This window comes from Salmo trutta, chromosome 10, assembly GCF_901001165.1.
Source record: "Salmo trutta chromosome 10, fSalTru1.1, whole genome shotgun sequence".
In the NCBI taxonomy this organism is placed as follows: Eukaryota; Metazoa; Chordata; class Actinopteri; order Salmoniformes; family Salmonidae; genus Salmo; species Salmo trutta.
In genome coordinates, this window is record NC_042966.1 from 15,084,490 (window position 1) to 15,102,027 (window position 17,538).

General features: G+C 42.1%; 1 protein-coding gene across 2 annotated transcripts; it reads right to left on the reverse strand.

The window, feature by feature from the left end:
* Positions 1-1,657: 1,657 nt before the first annotated feature.
* On the reverse strand, positions 1,658-16,903 carry LOC115201186 (uncharacterized). Of its 2 annotated transcripts, XM_029764591.1 has the most exons (12): positions 16,675-16,903; positions 14,205-14,247; positions 13,465-13,667; positions 13,100-13,181; positions 12,435-12,719; positions 9,590-9,798; positions 7,099-7,134; positions 6,503-6,583; positions 5,997-6,110; positions 5,408-5,452; positions 4,084-4,203; positions 1,658-3,976 (listed from the first exon to the last, which is right to left on the reverse strand). In XM_029764591.1, the coding sequence occupies exons 2-12, from the start codon at positions 14,245-14,247 to the stop codon at positions 3,857-3,859; spliced, it is 1,338 nt and encodes a 445-aa protein (XP_029620451.1). In that variant the 5' UTR covers positions 16,675-16,903; the 3' UTR covers positions 1,658-3,856. The 2 variants fall into 2 exon arrangements, with proteins under 2 accessions (XP_029620451.1, XP_029620452.1); XM_029764592.1 differs by lacking the exon at positions 5,408-5,452 and having other exon boundaries at positions 16,675-16,902.
* Positions 16,904-17,538: the final 635 nt, after the last annotated feature.

A 17,538-nucleotide genomic window follows, 5' to 3' on the forward strand; every position in this document is an offset into this window, starting at 1 on the left:
AAAGAGCTCCATTTTGGTCTCATCTGACCACAACACTTTCACCCAGTTGTCCTCTGAATCATTCAGATGTTCATTGGCAAACTTCAGACGGGCATATATATGTGCTTTCTTGAGCAGTGGGACCTTGCGGGCGCTGCAGGATTTCAGTCCTTCACGGCGTAGTGTGTTACCAATTGTTTTCTTGGTGACTATGGTCCCAGCTGCCTTGAGATCATTGACAAGATCCTCCCGTGTAGTTCTGGGCTGATTCCTCACCGTTCTCATGATCATTGCAACTCCACGAGGTGAGATCTTGCATGGAGCCCCAGGCCGAGGAAGATTGACAGTTCTTTTGTGTTTCTTCCATTTGCGAATAATCGCACCAACTGTTGTCACCTTCTCACCAAGCTGCTTGGCGATGGTCTTGTAGCCCATTCCAGCCTTGTGTAGGTCTACAATCTTGTCCCTGACATCCTTGGAGAGCTCTTTGGTCTTGGTCATGGTGGAGAGTTTGGAATCTGATTGATTGATTGCTTCTGTGGACAGGTGTCTTTTATACAGGTAACAAACTGAGATTAGGAGCACTCCCTTTAAGAGTGTGCTCCTAATCTCAGCTCGTTACCTGTATAAAAGACACCTGGGAGCCAGAAATCTTTCTGATTGAGAGGGGGTCAAATACTTATTTCCCTCATTAAAATGCAAATCAATTTAACATTTTTGACATGCGTTTTTCTGGATTTTTTGTTGTTGTTATTCTGTCCCTCACTGTTCAAATAAACCTACCATTAAAATTATAGACTGATCATTTCTTTGTCAGTGGGCAAACGTACAAAATCAGCAGGGGATCAAATACTTTTTCCCCTCACTGTAGGTAGCAGGTTAGGAGAATTAGCAGGTAAGGTTAAGGTTAGGAAAAGGGTTAGGGTTAGCGAAAATGCTCTCCTAACTTACTACGAAAAGTAACTTCCGGTCATAGCTGTCCCGTTAGCCAAACCAGAAAGGATTGACATGAGGTGCCGGTCTGTTGTTGCTATATTTGATAAATTATAGTCCTCACATGATTACGTGACTGAGTATTATCATGTTGATATATTTGATCACTTTTAGTCTTCATATGATTACATGAGACAGAGAGATTATTCATAAGGAGGGAGTGAATAGTAATAGAGAGATATATGGGTGGTGCTAATTGTTACAGCAGCTCTTACCTCCCCTAGTATCTAAGCCTGCTTCAGACTGGATGGGGACAGCAGTCGTTGACAGTTTAAACAGCTCAGTCTTACTACCACAGAGGAAGATACCTGGTCCTGCTCTTCTACCATCTGGACTTGTAAGTCTATCACTGGCCTGCTGGTTTCAGCTCATCTCCTCGAGATGAAGTAAAGCCAGAGTCCCAGACAACATTTATGAAAGTTGAGGTGTAATGGTGCTTCGATAATTCCCTGTCTCTATACTCTTTTTCAATTGTTTTTATTGAATCATGTCAAAGGCAGTACAATTAATAAGAAGCAATCGTTTTTGTTGTTGTTATGTCTCTGTTTATAAATCGTTCGGTTCCATTTTGTATAATAAAGCGTTTGCCTTTTTTCATAAAGTACTAAGTTTTTTTTGTGTGTGATAACAGAATTAACTGCAGATGTAATTATCTTGTTTTAAAGCACACAAACGGACAGGCAGGGTTTTTGTATTCTGTTTATTGAGATGGATATGTGCATGTCCCACAGACTATTCTACTATAAATGCTAACGGTATTCATAGAATAAAAACAAACGGAACATTCCACAAGGTCTAATGATATTGCTTTGGAAATCATCTAGACAGTTACAAAGTGAGAAAAGACGTTCTGTAAGATCGCTTTAAAAGTTACTCCAAAAGCTCATGTGGTATCCCTAAAGAGTGAGGTAACAAAATGTAAATAAAAAATGAGTATCGGGAGCCTGGGCTGTAATCATTAGCGCACTGCACACACCGTAGCAAACTGTAGCAAAACATTTGCAACGGAAACTGTTTACTCCAAACGCTTTACAACATGACACAATTCCATTGAAAAACTTTTCACTAGTCTGCACTAATGAATATATCCCTGGAGTAGCAAGTTTGTTTACAGCTCATGGGGGTATTGGTAACAGACAAAACAAATGCAGTGGTAAAGTAACCTTAATAAACTTGGGCCCTGGTCAAAAGTAATACATTTTTAATAGAGAATAGGGTGCCATTTTGGATACAGCCATAGCTTCATTCTAAGTGGTATGATAGTGTGGATATTGGAGTAGAGCCGATATGTGCATAGATGAAGGAATGAGAGGTAGAATGCCAACTCTGGTTCCTTGGCAGTGTCACATTGCAATGGTTGAAAGATGATTAGCTGCGATGTAATGATGAGAACAAAGAACGAGGCCAGGAATCTTTCTGGTCAGGTCACATGGTCTGGAAATGCTCGTCACCCGTTAGCGTAAATGTCATTGCTGTTCATCATGTTAAGTTTGTACACCGCAAATTAAAATGTTCCTTGAATATTTATACATACTACATATTTTAACATAATATGAATAATATTAACATTGCTGATTATATACAGTAATAAAGTGGTAACTATTCCAACTTTGTGATTTGCATAGGCTCTTGTGGAACTCATACACCTCTGTTAGCCTCGTTGACGCTACAAAACTGTCCGTGTTCAACCTAGCGTGATGACAATACAAGAGAACAGATGCACAGGAATGACATTTACTTGGGTCAAAAGTAGTGAACTATGTAAGGAATATTTGGGTCTAATAGAATAGCACCCGCCTCCCAATTGTTTTTTATCATAAGCTGCCAAAACAGTTAATTAACTCTGCATACCCTGTTGAAATGACAGTAGTTTCATATAAAGTACTAAAATGGTCCATCATGCATATAATGACAAACTAAACTTTGGAACATAAAGGCATTTGTGATTGTATTTACATGTATATACTTGTTTATAGAGAGCTTTGCTTGGTCTATCCAGGGTGATGAGTTTTCCTGGTACCATCTGATTGGATCATGACTGGGTGTGATGTAGGTTCTGAATGGTCTGGTTGGATAATGATCGTGTTTTTGTTTTTTTGCGAGATGGTTGGCAGTTGGAGTGTTTCATAGATACCATCTTTACTGTTGAGTTTAAAAAAAGACAAGTTAGAAAAATCTAAGGCTACACGTTTAAAACAATAGATGTAAAATAACCGACCTTTTCCACTGCCTCCCAACCCTCGACCCTACTCTGGCTACATTCCAATTTTCTACCCTTCTCCCGAAGTGTGCACTCGTACAATCCCCCTAGTATATTTCAAATAAATGGACTGGGAATATGGTGGTAACTACCTTCAGCCATTCTTGCACCAATCCCATGCTTCCATTGTCTGTTTCAGCCATTTTGACAGGCTCTGTATCACAGCTAATGGGCACTTCCTATCCCTATACAGAAAATAGGGGCATATTCCAATGACCTACTATCCTTATCTCCTTTCCTTCACTAATACCCCATTTACACAGAGACAAAACCCCTTATTTTTACATTTTGTTACCTTTGTTTATGTGAAAGGGGTAGGGGGGGAAAAAAACAGTAAATAAAAACACAGCTCGAGACATAGTTATGTCAGCTGTTTTTTGTTATTGTTGTGAGAATGGAGCTCTGCATTTTCGTTGGTAAATTCATTAGCACTTCTCTTGTTTAACACCTCCCTAAATTGAATCGCAAACAGCCCCCATGGTTTATACCTCCCATTAATATCAGTGGTCACACAGGGAAAGCGACGAGGAAAGGAGACGAGGAAAGGAAGCAATTGAGACGTATTGGGACGAGCCCCCCATTACGTTGAAAAGGCCGCTCCTGATTGGGCCATTGGGTGGTGTTCTACAGGAAGTTGGTGGTGTTGGTGGTGGTGTTCTTTCCTGTGTCGATGTTAAACTGGTAGGCTCCGTCCGAGGAGTGGAGGACGTCAGAGGCAGGCACGGGGGCGGAGGGCGATGACGCCTAGGGAGTGAAAGTTGAAAACCATGTATCCGTAAAGTAAGCAAGTGTGTGTTTGTGAGACGGAGATGGAGAGAGCAAGCAAGAAAAGACAGAGAGAGATGACTGACCTGGGGGGGTTGTGGGGGGTGGGTGAGGAGGGGATCAGCAGGAGACATGTTCTCCATCTTTATCTCCTCCTTCACTGGCTCACCTGGAGGCATGGCACTGTACATCACCGGAGCATACCCCTGAAAAACACACAATGAGTCACACAAATACAGGTCATGTACACACACACACACACACACACACACACACACACACTACACACTGAGATGAGAAGGATCCAAACCGGAGCAGCGTATGACAGATACAGATGTCAGTTCTTAACTTGATCACTCTTTTGTGTTAGGCTATGTATAGTTAGGCTATGTATAATTTGTCAGTATAGTTCTGGTCTTTGGTGTGGATTGAAAGCCTGTATTGTGTGGCTTTAATATTTAGTTTCGTAAAGCTGTCAAGATGTTTACGCATTTGAGCCTATCCAAAGATGATTTCGTTGAGCTGAGACACTTTTCTACAATATGTAAATGATTAGACTATTTGTTTTACTTATTGAAATAAATGCAATTCACTTGTGGGCCTAATGTAGGCTCAGGCTGGTCACTATATCACCCAGCACTGGGCACGAACTCACGAGGTTCAGAGTTGGCGCATGCTGCTTAGACCACTGCACTATGACAGTTCACTGTACTTTCACAAGCACTAAGAATACTATAAATACTGATGAAACATAGGCGCGTAGTTTTCCATTTTTGTTGTTTTAAGCCTTTCCCCAACCATAGCCCTAACCTTAACCACTTAGAATGAATGCCTGAACTGTTAACCTTTGAATTGTTTCTGTTTTAACCTTGTAACCTTGCGGAGTTAATTGTGTCAAAAATAGACATTCATCCATATGCAGTGGGCCGGATTCAAACCCATGCCGACTCTGTCATATGTGTGCTATGGTCAGTGGCTGTAACTTCTGGACCCCACAGTCACTGAGGAAATGTATAATTTATTCTGCCTATTGCTTGCCTTCAACATATAATAAAACAATAGATCTGAAAAAATGATTTTCCCGAACTAAAAATACATCTACCCCCTACAAATATGTCAATTTATTATAATTCACATAACAATTCACACGAGATGCGCTGTAGCCTGTATGTAGCCTACATAAGGTACAATGTAGGTACGGTGTGCATTGTACACAAACACCGCTTCCAGCTGCCCCCTGGTGGCCATTCTAAATATTTATTCAGATATTCAAAACCGACTGCTGGATTATTTCCTCCAGCGACGAATGGAGTCAAATTAAGATTTGACATCTGTTGACACAGAGGACAAGGGTGATGGGGAGGACTGGGAAGAGACACTAGACTATGGTTAAGTAGAGTAGATATATACCATCGGAGCCACCGGATACTGATACTGGTTAGGCGGCCCACTCCACTTAGGGGTCAGAAGGAAGGCAGAGTGAGATAGATTGTAGAATAGAGGGAATAGGAGTAGAGGCTGAGTAGAGTTTTCAATAATATAACCAAATATGGTAGAATAGGGTAGAGTAGAAAGTAAAGTAGAATAGAATAGAACAGAGTAGAGTAGAAGAGTAGAATGGAATATAGTAGGGTAGAGTAGAAAAGATTAAAGTAGAACATAACAGAGTAGACTAGTAGAATAGAATAGAACTGGGTAGAGTAGAAAAGATTAGAGTAAAGTAGAATATAATATAGCACGGTAGAGTAGAATATAACAGAGTAGAAAAGATTAGAGTAATGTAGAATATAACAGAGTAGAGTAGAATATAATATAGCACGGTAGAGTAGAATATAACAGAGTAGAAATGATTAGAGCAAAGTAGAATATAACAGAGTAGAAAGGATTAGAGTAGAGTAGAATATAACAGAGTAGAATATAGTACAATAGAACAGAGTAGAGTAGAATACAACAGAGTAGAGTAGAACAGAGTAGCATATGGTAGAGTAGAGAGACATACCATAGGAGGGGCACCAGGGTTGTACTGTGGCTGGTTGGGCGGCGGGCCGTTCCACTGCAGGGGCTGGGCGGGGGGGTACATAGGGTCCTGTGGGTGGTAGCCTGGGTTGAACCCCTGAAACAAACCACAGCAAAACAACACCGTCTCACACACACACATACACAGGCATATTGCTTGTTGATGAAGATTGGCCTACTGAGAGTATTAATCAACTAGGACAGACAGAACCTTACTCCTGGAAGGTTAGTGTAGCGTCACAGCCCCTAACTCAGCCCCAATCCTCCTGTACAGAGAGGGGATGTGTCCCAAATGGCACCCTATGGGTCCTGGTCAAAAGTAGCACACTAAAAAGGGAATGAGGTGCCATGAGGCCAGACATTTTCTCCCCAGCTCCTTTGTTTTCTGTGCTTTCAGACCTTACAGTTGTGCTGCTAAGTGATCAAATGAACAGATGGAGAGAGAGAAGGCGTGAAGGAGAGAGCGGAGAGATGAATGGATTGACTCACTGGTTGGAATGGGGGTCCGGCCCACTGAGGCTGGCCAGGCATCCCAGGGTTGGGGGGAGAGTAGACCTGGGGGTAACCTCCCTGTACATGGAGGAGCACCACAGTTCCTACAGTTAGACAGAGGGACTGAAATATACTTTTATATAATCATATTCAGGGATGGAATTTAACGATTTGGGGTCCAAATCTGTGCCATGCTACTAGCCCAGTCTGAAAAGTACTAGACTCGGGCTAGCTTCATTTCCATCCCTGCTTAGACTATATATCCATGACAGTATATACTCATACTGAACATACACAGATAGTGTACATAGATACCCACACATAGACATAGGGACTTCTACTCAATACACACATGCTACACGCACAGTGCTCATGACATGACTAAGACGAAAATAAGAAAATGATATACATATGGAAGGCATTATTGCTTGTCGTTCAGATCAGTGACACAAAGCCATTCACCAACCAACCAACCAACCACACACACACACACACACACACACACACACACACACACACACACACACACACACACACACACACACACACACACACAGTGTAGTTAATTGAGTAATAATAAATGCATCATGTACCATGTTAGGATCTGGGCCTGGGCCATGATAAAATACCTGCAACAATCACAACAAAAACACAATTTATGGTATTATCGACCGTTCATTCACAAAAGCTCACTGCGATGTCACTATGATAGTACATCAAGGAGTGAGAGGGGAGACGTGAGGAACATAAATCCAACGTGTGGTAGACCGTGGTGCTTGCAACGCCAGGATAGTGGTTCTGATTCACGGCACCCCCCATACCTTAAAATGCTTTGGATAAAAGTGTCGGGAACACTTGACACCCAGTGTCATAACGGTCATAACCATGTCATAAAATGTCATAACAGATTACATAACCTGTCATAATATGGTCATAACTGTCATGACGCATATTTACCTGTTCTGACAAATATTTATTCAAATAATTTTTTCCCTCTGCCAATAAGTTTCCCTTCGTTTGAAAGCTTGTTCCTTAAATCATTTGTTGTTGTTGTAATGAATTCTTTACAGTCGTGGTTTTTTTCAACATATTTTATATAACTAGATAATACACTTTATGACGCTGTCAAAAAGCATTATGACCATCCTGTGTCACTTTACTTGGACTAAGAAAATACACTTTATGGCACTGTCAAGGAGCATTATGACCATCATAATCATGATTAACCAGAGAGGCCTATCACGTACATGCCCTTATATTCATTAGTATTCAGTCAAAAAGAGGGTGTCTTGTCCTGCTCCTGAAATCTGCATTCATCCCAGTCATCATTCATGTGTGCGCAACAACAATGATAATTTAATATGGTCAATTAAAACAATATATATATAACATAAACAAACTGTTGACAGGTAGGCTATGGTGTAATGGAATGTTTTGCTTGTGTGGTAGGTTTTGTGGGTTTTGACACTCTTATATAGGTGTTATAACCAGCCATAAAATAATGTAATATATGTCACAACAGGTCTAAATATATGTATCATGACATACAAACAGTGTTCCATACATGACAGTGTTATGAGCATATTATAATGTGTTATGACAAATTATGTCAGTTGTTATGACATATTATGACCATAAAGTGTGACCAAAGTGTTTACTAAATGGCATGTAGTATTATGTACAGTGCCTTCAGAAAGTATACACAGCCCTTGACTTTTTCCACATTTTGTTGTGTTACAGCCTGAATTTAAAATGGATTCAATTGAGATTTTGTGTCACTGGCCTACATGTCAAAGTGGAATTATGTTTTTACACATTTTTACAAATTAATAAAAAATGTATTCAACCGATTTGTTATGACAAGCCTAAATAAGTAAAAAAAATGTGCTTAACAAGTCAAATAATAAATTGCACGGACTCTCAATAATTGTGTTCAACATACTTTTTAAATGAGTACCTCATCTCTGTACCCCACACCTACAATTATCTGTTTAGGTTCCTCATTCAAGCAGTGAATTTCAAACTCATATTCAACTACAAAGACCAGGGAAGTTTTCCAATGCCTCGCAAAGAAGGGCACCTATTGGTAGATGGGTAAAAAAAAAGCATACATTGAATGTCCCGTTGAGCATGGTGAAGTTATTAATTAGACTTTGGATGGTGTATCAATACACCCATTCACTTCCAACGGAATGGAGCTAAGCACAGGCAAAATCCTAGAGGAAAACCTGGTTCAGTCTGCTTTCCAATAGACACTGGGAGATGAATTCACCTTTCAGCAGGACAATAACCTAAAACACAAGGCCAAATATACACTGGAGATGTTTACGAAGATGACATTGAATGTTCCTTAATGGCAGTTACAGTTTTGACTTAAATGGGCTTGAAAATCTATGGCAAGACTTGAAAATGGCTGTCTAGCAATGATCAACAACCAACTTGACAGAGCTTGAAGAATTTTAAAAAGAATAATATGGTAATATTGTACAATCCAGGTGTTTAAAGATCTTAGAGACTTACCCAGAAAGACTCACAGCTGTAATCACAACCAAAGGAGATTCGAACATGTATTGACACAGGGGTGTGAATACATATGTAAATTATATATTTTTGTATTTCATTTTCAATAAATATGGAAAAATGTCTAAAAACATGTTTTCACTTTGCCATTATGGGGTATTGTGTGTAGATGGGTGAGAGGAAAAAAATATTGAATCCATTTGGAATTCAGGCTGTAACACAACAAAAGTCAAGGGGTATGAATACTTTCTAAAGGGGTATATAACAAGGGTTGTGTCCCAAACGACGCCATATTCCCTATAAAGTGAACTACTTTTGACCAGAGCCCATCGATGCAGTACTTTTGACCAGAGCCCACTAAATAGGGAATAGGGTACCATCGGCCCTGGTCAAAAGTAGCGCACTACAGTATATAGGGAATAGGGTAACATTTGGCACTATTCCTTACATAGTGTACTACTTTAGGGCAGAGCCCTATGGGGTGCTTAGTCAAAAGTAGTGCACTAAATAGGGAATAGGATGCCATTTGGGATTTCGCCAAGCCACCATCAAACTACCCCTTACCGGGCCACCAGGTCCAGGGGACACCCCTCCGGGGATATTGTAGCCGGGAGGAGGGTGCAGAGTCTCGGGGGTCCCCTGGAGAACGGCTGTGGGGTGGGGGGATTTCTTCTTGAAGATCTTCTTCTGGCAACAGCAGCAGATACCTGCGGGTATCCCCAGTAGGAGGAGCAGGGCCATGAGGGGGTTAGCTGCTTCATAGTCATGGTGGTCTGGAGGGAGAGAGAGGGGAGGGAGGGGGGAGAGAGGAAGGTGGGAGGAAATGAGAGAAGGAAAGCAGGAGAGGGGGAGGAGGACAGAGAAAGAGTGTGACAGAATAAGAGAGAGTCGGTGTGAAAGAGACAGGGAGAGAAAGGGGAGAAATCGGGATAGCAAAAAGAGAGAAAGAGTGGTAAATTGGGATGAGAGGGAAAGAGATCAGAGAGTCAGTTACTGTAGCTGCCTATGAGGTCTTTCTCAAATAGCCCCAAAAGCATACAACTATAATTCAGACCGTGATAATTTAGCACAAAGGACCCGAAGAGCATGTTTATTAGAAGACTATGCTTAGTACATGCTTGGGGGAGGCAGGTATCCTAGTGGTTAGAGCGTTGGGCCAGTAACCTAAAGGTTGCTAGGTCAAATCCCTGAGCTGACAAGGTAAAAATCTGTTGTTCTGAACAAGGCAGTTAACCCACTGTTCCTAGGCCATCATTGTAAATAAGAATTTGTTCTTAACTGACTTGCCTTGTTAAATAAAAGTAAAGAAACACAGTAGAGACCAGTAGAACTGAGACTGGTGGCCATTCCCTGTGGCTCAGTTGGTAGAGCATAGTGTGTGCAACACCAGGGTTGTGGGTTCAATTCCCAAGGGGGGCCAGTACAAAAAAATATATATATATATGAAATGTATGCATTCACTACTGTAAGTTGCTCTGGATAAGAGCGTCTGCTAAATTATTTAAATGTAAGTGTGTGTAGGCGCCTATCGGAAACAACCACTCTGGTCTACAGGGGCCTCTTTCTTACACTCTTAGAAAAAAGGGTTCCAAAAGGCTACTTCAGCTGTCCTCATAGGAGAACCCTTTTTGGTTCCAGTTAGAACTCTTTTGGGCTCCATGTAGAATCCTCTGTGGAAAGGATTTTACATGGAACCCAAAAGGGTTCTACCTGCAAACAAAAAGGTTTTTAAAAAGGGTTCTCCTATGAGGACAGCCGAAGAACCGTTTTAGGTTCTAGATAGCATTTTTTTCTCAGAGTAGGGTTGTAGGGCAGTTAAAATAGGTTGGAATTCCATATGTCACTCATGGCATGTTTCTGGTGTATGCATGGTTTCTTACATGACCAGCAAAACATAGAGATTAAACTGAGCAATACATAAACACTTGACTCTTTATATGCACATTGTTGAAGAAAGGTTTCAAATTAAATCGCGCTCATTGGTCCTGCTTCGTAGTATACCCTTCAGGGCCCATAGGGACGCAGACGAAGTGAAAAGTGATGACAGAATGAACAAGCACAACAGGAGAATAGGAGTGCTCAGTCAGAATGAATTCAGCTCTTTGCTATCCTTTTTGTATGCAGAGCAGACCTACTATAATTAAGCAATAAGGCACAAGGAGGTGTGGTATAGGCCAATATACCACGGCTAAGGGCTGTTCTTACGCACAATGCAATGCGGAGTGCCTAGATACAGCCCTTAGCCGTGGTATATTGGCCTATACCACACCTCCTCGTGCCTTATTGCTTAATTATACCAGACCTTTCAGCCTATCCTGTACGGCTCAGTTGGTACAGCATTGCGCTTGCCACGTCAGGGTTGTGGGTTTGATTCCCATGGGGGACCAGTATGGAAAAGTATGAATATGTATGTATTCACTACTGTAAGTCGCTCTGGATAAGAGCGTCTGCTAACCGACTAAAATGTATTCAGGGCTCCAACTACCCAGTTCATAATAACAAATAAACCCCTGCCCTTTGGCCTATCCCTTCTCTGGAAGTCAGCAGATGGAATATTCAAAAACATTTGGAGGCCTGCTGGTGGGCAGAAGGAGTGAAGATGGCAATTCTATGGAATTCTGATTCCTGTGAATGGACACAGTAGTTGTGTCAATTCCAGAATGGATTCCTTGTCCCTCTATTTCAGTTTGTACACTCATGGTATGTGTCCCAAATGTAACACAATTACCTATGTAAGCACTACATTTGACCAGTAGTGCACTTAATAGGGAGCCATTTGGGACACATATTGCAGTCTTAGTGGTGAAGACCATTGACAGGGTAATGCCATCTGGATAGCCACTTACAACCAGCCAGTGTCTATGGAGACCAAATGGCACCCTTTTTCGTATTTAGTGCACTCCTTTTGATCAGGGCCCATAGGGCTCTTTAGAGGAAATAGGGAGCCATTTGGGACATATCCAGCATATATGCAGACCAAGGTTTAGAGCAACTAACAATGCCATTAATTCATTCAGAACTATCCGTAATCATGGTAGCATCCACATTAATGTAGAAGTTTCATCATTGTATCATTTCAAATGCAAAGTGCTGGAGTATAGAGCCAGAACAACAGAAAATGTGTCGCTATCCCAATACTTTTGGAGCTCACTGTAAATAGCATCATTTATATTCTAGAATAGAATCCATTCTGTGTCTATGATGAGAACCATATATACACACACTCTACTCTTGCTGTTCCCAAGCAGGGTTGAGGTTAGGTAAGTGGGGCTAGGCCATTTGGGAAGCAGCCAGCATATATGCCGACCAAGGTTTGGAGCAACTAACAACGCATGGTGACACAGCAAAAAAACACACACACACACACACGCACTCTCCTTACACACACTCCCCCCAGACACACCCCCACCTGTGAGTTCCATCCTGATGATGGAGACCACCCTGTCTCTCCTGTCCCTCAGCGTGTAGTAACCCACGTCCGTGGTGTTGACGTTCTCGATGGTGATCTTGGTGGAGTAGGTCTTGACCCGGTTCCAGTAGTCCGGGTGGTCCTGGGCGACCACGGCCCCATCATGCACCAGGGTGACATTGGCGTCGGCGCCAGAGAAGGAGAGTTGGGCGTCGGCTAGGTCGATGCCCTCCAATGAGATGTAGAGGTCCTCGCCCACCACGCACTTCGGGTACTCACGCCTGGCTGGTGGGGCGAGAAAAGGTGTGAGAACGTGTTACGGGCGAGAGAGTAGTTGGAAACAGAGATGGGGCAGGCACATGAAGAGGTGAGAGAGAGTTAGAGGAAACTTAGCATTAGAGGAAGAGAGTGAAAGAAAGAGAGGGGGATGACAAGAGAGACAAGAGAGTGGGGTGGGTGAGAGACAAGAGAGTGGGGTGGGTGAGAGAGAGTAGGTGGAAAGAGAGAGAGAGAGAGTGAAGGAGCAAGCAAGAGTGAGAGCGAGAGAAAGGGAGAGACAAAAAGGATCTGTACACCAACTGACAACAACAAAGGACGATATTTCAATAACATGCAAAACAACAGCTCTCCCCACCACCCCACCGTGTACCCCCTCCTGCACTCACTGTTCACGGCCACTTTGAGCGAGGAGATCTCCTTGTTCCAGTGGTCTCTCTGGACGTAGGTTCCCTGGTCCTCGTACGTCACCTTCAGAGGGTAAAGATCAAATCTAAGTGCATTTAAAATTGCTTCACAATAAAAACAATACAATTCAATGAAAGAGATAGATAGATAGAGGATGGTGGTCACATTAGCGGAGGTGGTGCAAATGTATTACTAATGGTCAAAATAAAGTGGTCTTTTTTTGTTAAGCGGAGGACACCATCCCCCAACACCCCCCCTCGATTGGACATCTGGTGGTATGATATGATATACTTTATTGTCTCCTAAGGAAAATTTGACTTGGACAATTGAAGAGTCAGTCAGTCACCTTGTCCAGATACCAGCGCCTGTCAGTTCCTGTCCCAGACACCCGTCCCTTGTTGGTCCGGGCGCCACGGTCCCAGTACAGGTAGGTCTTCATGGGCTCTGCAGCAGGGGTGAACTCCAGCTTCGAAGAGCTCTTCGGGAGGTAGATCTTCAGCTGACGCCCGTGGGACAGACGCTCGTGCAGGTCTTGCATCGCATAGCCATCTGAGAGACAGAGAGAGAGATGGGGGGGGAGATAGGGAGGCAGAGAGAGATGGAGTGAGAAAGACAGGATTAAAACACTGTAAATTGAAACCCTTTTAATGATGTATTTTCTCTACAAATCTCTACAGCTGTTCCCTATATGGACCCTGGACAAAAGTAGTGCATTTTACAGGCCCTACGATGCTGACTAATGCCGAATGGGAGGTGAAAGTTAACAGGTACAATAATGGTGTAGTGTAATACGGTGTAATAATGGCCTTATGCACACAGTAGTTTACCTTTTAACATTGCATCCTATTCATCTTGAAATGTCAACAGCCCTCCTCCTTGGCTATGTACCACCCCCACACCCCCCCCCTGGGCTTTATTGCTTAAGGAATTTGTTCATCAAGGTGTTTTCTGGATGACATTTCATTGGAAGGTTAAGAGCTAATACAGTAAGCTAAAACTCCCACGTACTTCTTCAGGTTCGAAACTTGTACCACATTTTGTACTTCAAAAGTAAAACATTTCAATTATGGAAAATAAATGACTCACCCACACTGAGTGTTCCCAACAGGATCCACAGACTCCACATCATCTGTGTGGGAAATAGAGATTTTTTTGTGAACAAATGGCCAGAAATATAATTATAGTGTGAACAGGTTGTTGTGGGGGGTATAAGACAGACAGATGACGAATAAATAAAGAATGACCAAATGAAGAAATCAGGGAAAAGAACACCCTCCCTACAATCAAACATGGGAACGTTTACTGATGCTCTGAGGCTGTTTGCTGCCTCTGGTACTGGGGACCTTGAACATGCGCAACATTCAGCCCTTAGCCGTGGTATATTGGCACTATACCACAAACCTCCGAGGTGGCTTATTGCTATTATAAACTGGTTATAAACGTAATTAAAATAATCAATCAGCATTCAGGGCTCATACCACCCAGTTTATACAATATTTTATAAACAACTTTATAAACTGGGTGGTTCGAGCCCTGAATGCTGATTGGCTGACTGCCGTGGTATAGCAGACCGGAAACCAAGGGTATGACAAAACATGTGTTTACTGCTCTAATTATGTTGGCAACCAGTTTATAATAGCAACAAGGCACCTCGGGGTTTGTGGTATATGGCCAATAAGTATACCACGGCTATGTCATCATGAATTCAGCAGATTATCAGGTGTTTAGGACTCCAATGTTCAACACAGTGTCCAAAAACTGGGCCTCCATTGAACATTGTGGGTCCAAACACCCCAAACACATGACAAAAAAGAGCAACCAGGAATGGTACAAGATGAAACACTGGACTGTTCTGGAGAGGCCAGCATCTAGTTCAGATCAGAATCACATCCAAAACCTATGGCAAGATCTGAAAACAGCAGTAGGTGGAGGGCAGCCCTCAAACATTGAAGAATTCAAGCAGTTTGCTGCTTAAGAGTGGGCCAAATTGCCAGTAGAAAGGTGCAGCAAGCTCATCGATGGCAGCAACAAGCATCGACTGCAGTTATCTTGGCCAAAGGCTGTGCAAACAAGTGCTCCGGGTGGCAATCATTTTGTCCATGTCATTTGTCTTTATTTTCTAAATTCAAACGGAAGTTTACAGTAGTATATAGTGCAGTGCACTACTTTTGACCAGGACCCATAGGTCCAGGAGTTAGGCTACCAGGTTGACGTTGGCCAGTCAAACAACTACCTCCCCTCCCGTCTCAAACCAGACTTTACAGCCATTCATGTTATTGTAATGTTTATGGTCCTTTCTCTCACAATTTGGAGCGCATCCGTCAAGTCAAGGGCGGTGTGGGGTCGTGCGCGTTTCATAAATGTGTGGGCCACAACAATCCTTTAATAATTGTCACACAAGGCCCGCAATTCAATATTAGATTTTTTATTTAACTAGGCAAGTCAGTTAAGAACAAATTCTTATTTACAATGACGGCCTAGGAACAGTGGGTTAACTGCCTTGTTCAGGGGCATAAGGGCAGATTTTTGCCTTGTCAGCTCGAGATTTCGATCCAGCAACCTTTCGGTCACTGGCCCAACGCTCTAACCACTAGGCTACCTGCCGCCCCGATTAGAGATAATGAAACACATAATTTCCATGATTACATCAAATTCTACAATAGGCCTACAGGGCCACAACAGCCCATGCAATTTATAACGTGATGTTTTTTTTGGGACAATTATTATTATGTATTCATTTTTATTATTATTTTAAAGCCATATACATATAGCTATTCTTTGGCATCTCTCACGCCTGATAAGCCTATATGAAACATAGGGCTTCAACCTGTTGAGGAGCCAAAGAACATTAGGCTACTACAGTGAGGAGCCTAATGGCTATCTCTCCAGAGAGCTAGCGGTTCACATGGGGCAGTCAAATCTACGGAGGGTGCCGCGCCTTTCATTTGGGAAGGGGAGAACGACGGCAATAATTCTCAGGAAAAAACCCCAATAACAAACAACAACAAAAAACAAGGATGAACCATATCAAGACGATTTCTAGAAAATAAGAGCATCTACTATACGATGATCTTTTCATTAAAGAAAAACCAAACGTTATGATAGGGATAGATAGAATACGATTAAATCACATTATTACACCTAGTGCGGATCGCTGTGTGACTCGAGGCAACGGGTAGAAAACAATCCCAACACAAAACAATATGCACACGCATACGGTCTATGGCACACACCCACAACCACCTCTTCTCATCTCCTTGCTCGACAGAGGCTCGCACGCAAGCGCCCAGACCATAGCACACCATGCGACAAAAATAACAAACAATCACTAACCGAGGCAATGCAACAACAACAAAAATGATACAAGGAGGAGAGTTTATTGTTCGCCTATGTTGCAAAATAAAATAGACCAAATAAAACTAAACGCCGCTACTGCTGCATGGAGAAAGCAGACAGCAGCAATGAAAAATCGAATTATGAGCCATGAACATGGCCATCGCACAAACATTCGTATTGTGCATGCAGACGAAATGTAGTAGGCCTATAGGCTACATACCTTGATAGGAAAAAATCTAGTTGATTATTTCCCTGTTTTTCTCCTCCTAACAATGTATCTATGACGGGAGAGCGTCACGCGGTGACTCGATAGGCGGCGGATAGTAGTAGGCCAAGCGTACGATTGATGCCGGAGCTCTGATGCTCCGAAGCGGTTTTCAAAAGACTTCTGATCCGACCAACGAAACTATAAACCCTAGATGACAATCCACTGTTTTGAAGCAACGGCGCTGTCAGTAGGTTATATAGTGGGGTAGAATCTCGTCTAGGCAGTATTATATATTACACTTTTTTTAAACCACACAGCTGCACATTGGTGTTCAATTAATTTGTTTTATGTGCTATAATGTTAAGTTATTAGTCTTTATCATTTAATAGATCCACAGAAGCAAGGTGGTAGTTTAACTAAATTCAAATCTCCATAGTCTTTTCATTAGCTAATTACGTTTTTGCCATGTAGCATTGTAGCTAACTACTTGAACTACCCACACAATTGTTCACCCCCTCAAAAGAAAAAAAATATATAATCATAATTTAGCAAAAAAACGATCCCCTATTTTTCTCTCTCTCCCTGACAACTGGGCTAAGCCAATGCACTCACTCTATGGCTGTCACTGATACCTCACTACACTGTTAACATCTGACTCCAGAGTGATGTGTTCGGTTACACTTTATTGTAGGGTACACATATTAGCCACTAATTTGTAGTTTATGCCATGACTTTACTTTCATTAATCTGATGACAGTTAGTTCATTAGATAAATAACAATGTTTAATTGCTACCCAGTTAAATTAATCATGTAACAATTAACCAGGGTTGGGTGGGTTAATTTGGAAATGTAATCCATTACAGTTACTAGTTACC

Bases quoted from the DNA above. Each gene is read 5' to 3' on its own strand.
- LOC115201186 (XM_029764591.1), bottom strand. From the start codon at position 14,247: ATGATGTGGAGTCTGTGGATCCTGTTGGGAACACTCAGTGTGG. The intron at 6,584-7,098 runs GTACATGATGCA...CTCCATGTACAG, and splicing joins CAGGCCCAGATCCTAACATG to GGAGGTTACCCCCAGGTCTA. The intron at 3,977-4,083 runs GTCAGTCATCTC...TTCACTCCCTAG, and splicing joins ACCCCCCACAACCCCCCCAG to GCGTCATCGCCCTCCGCCCC.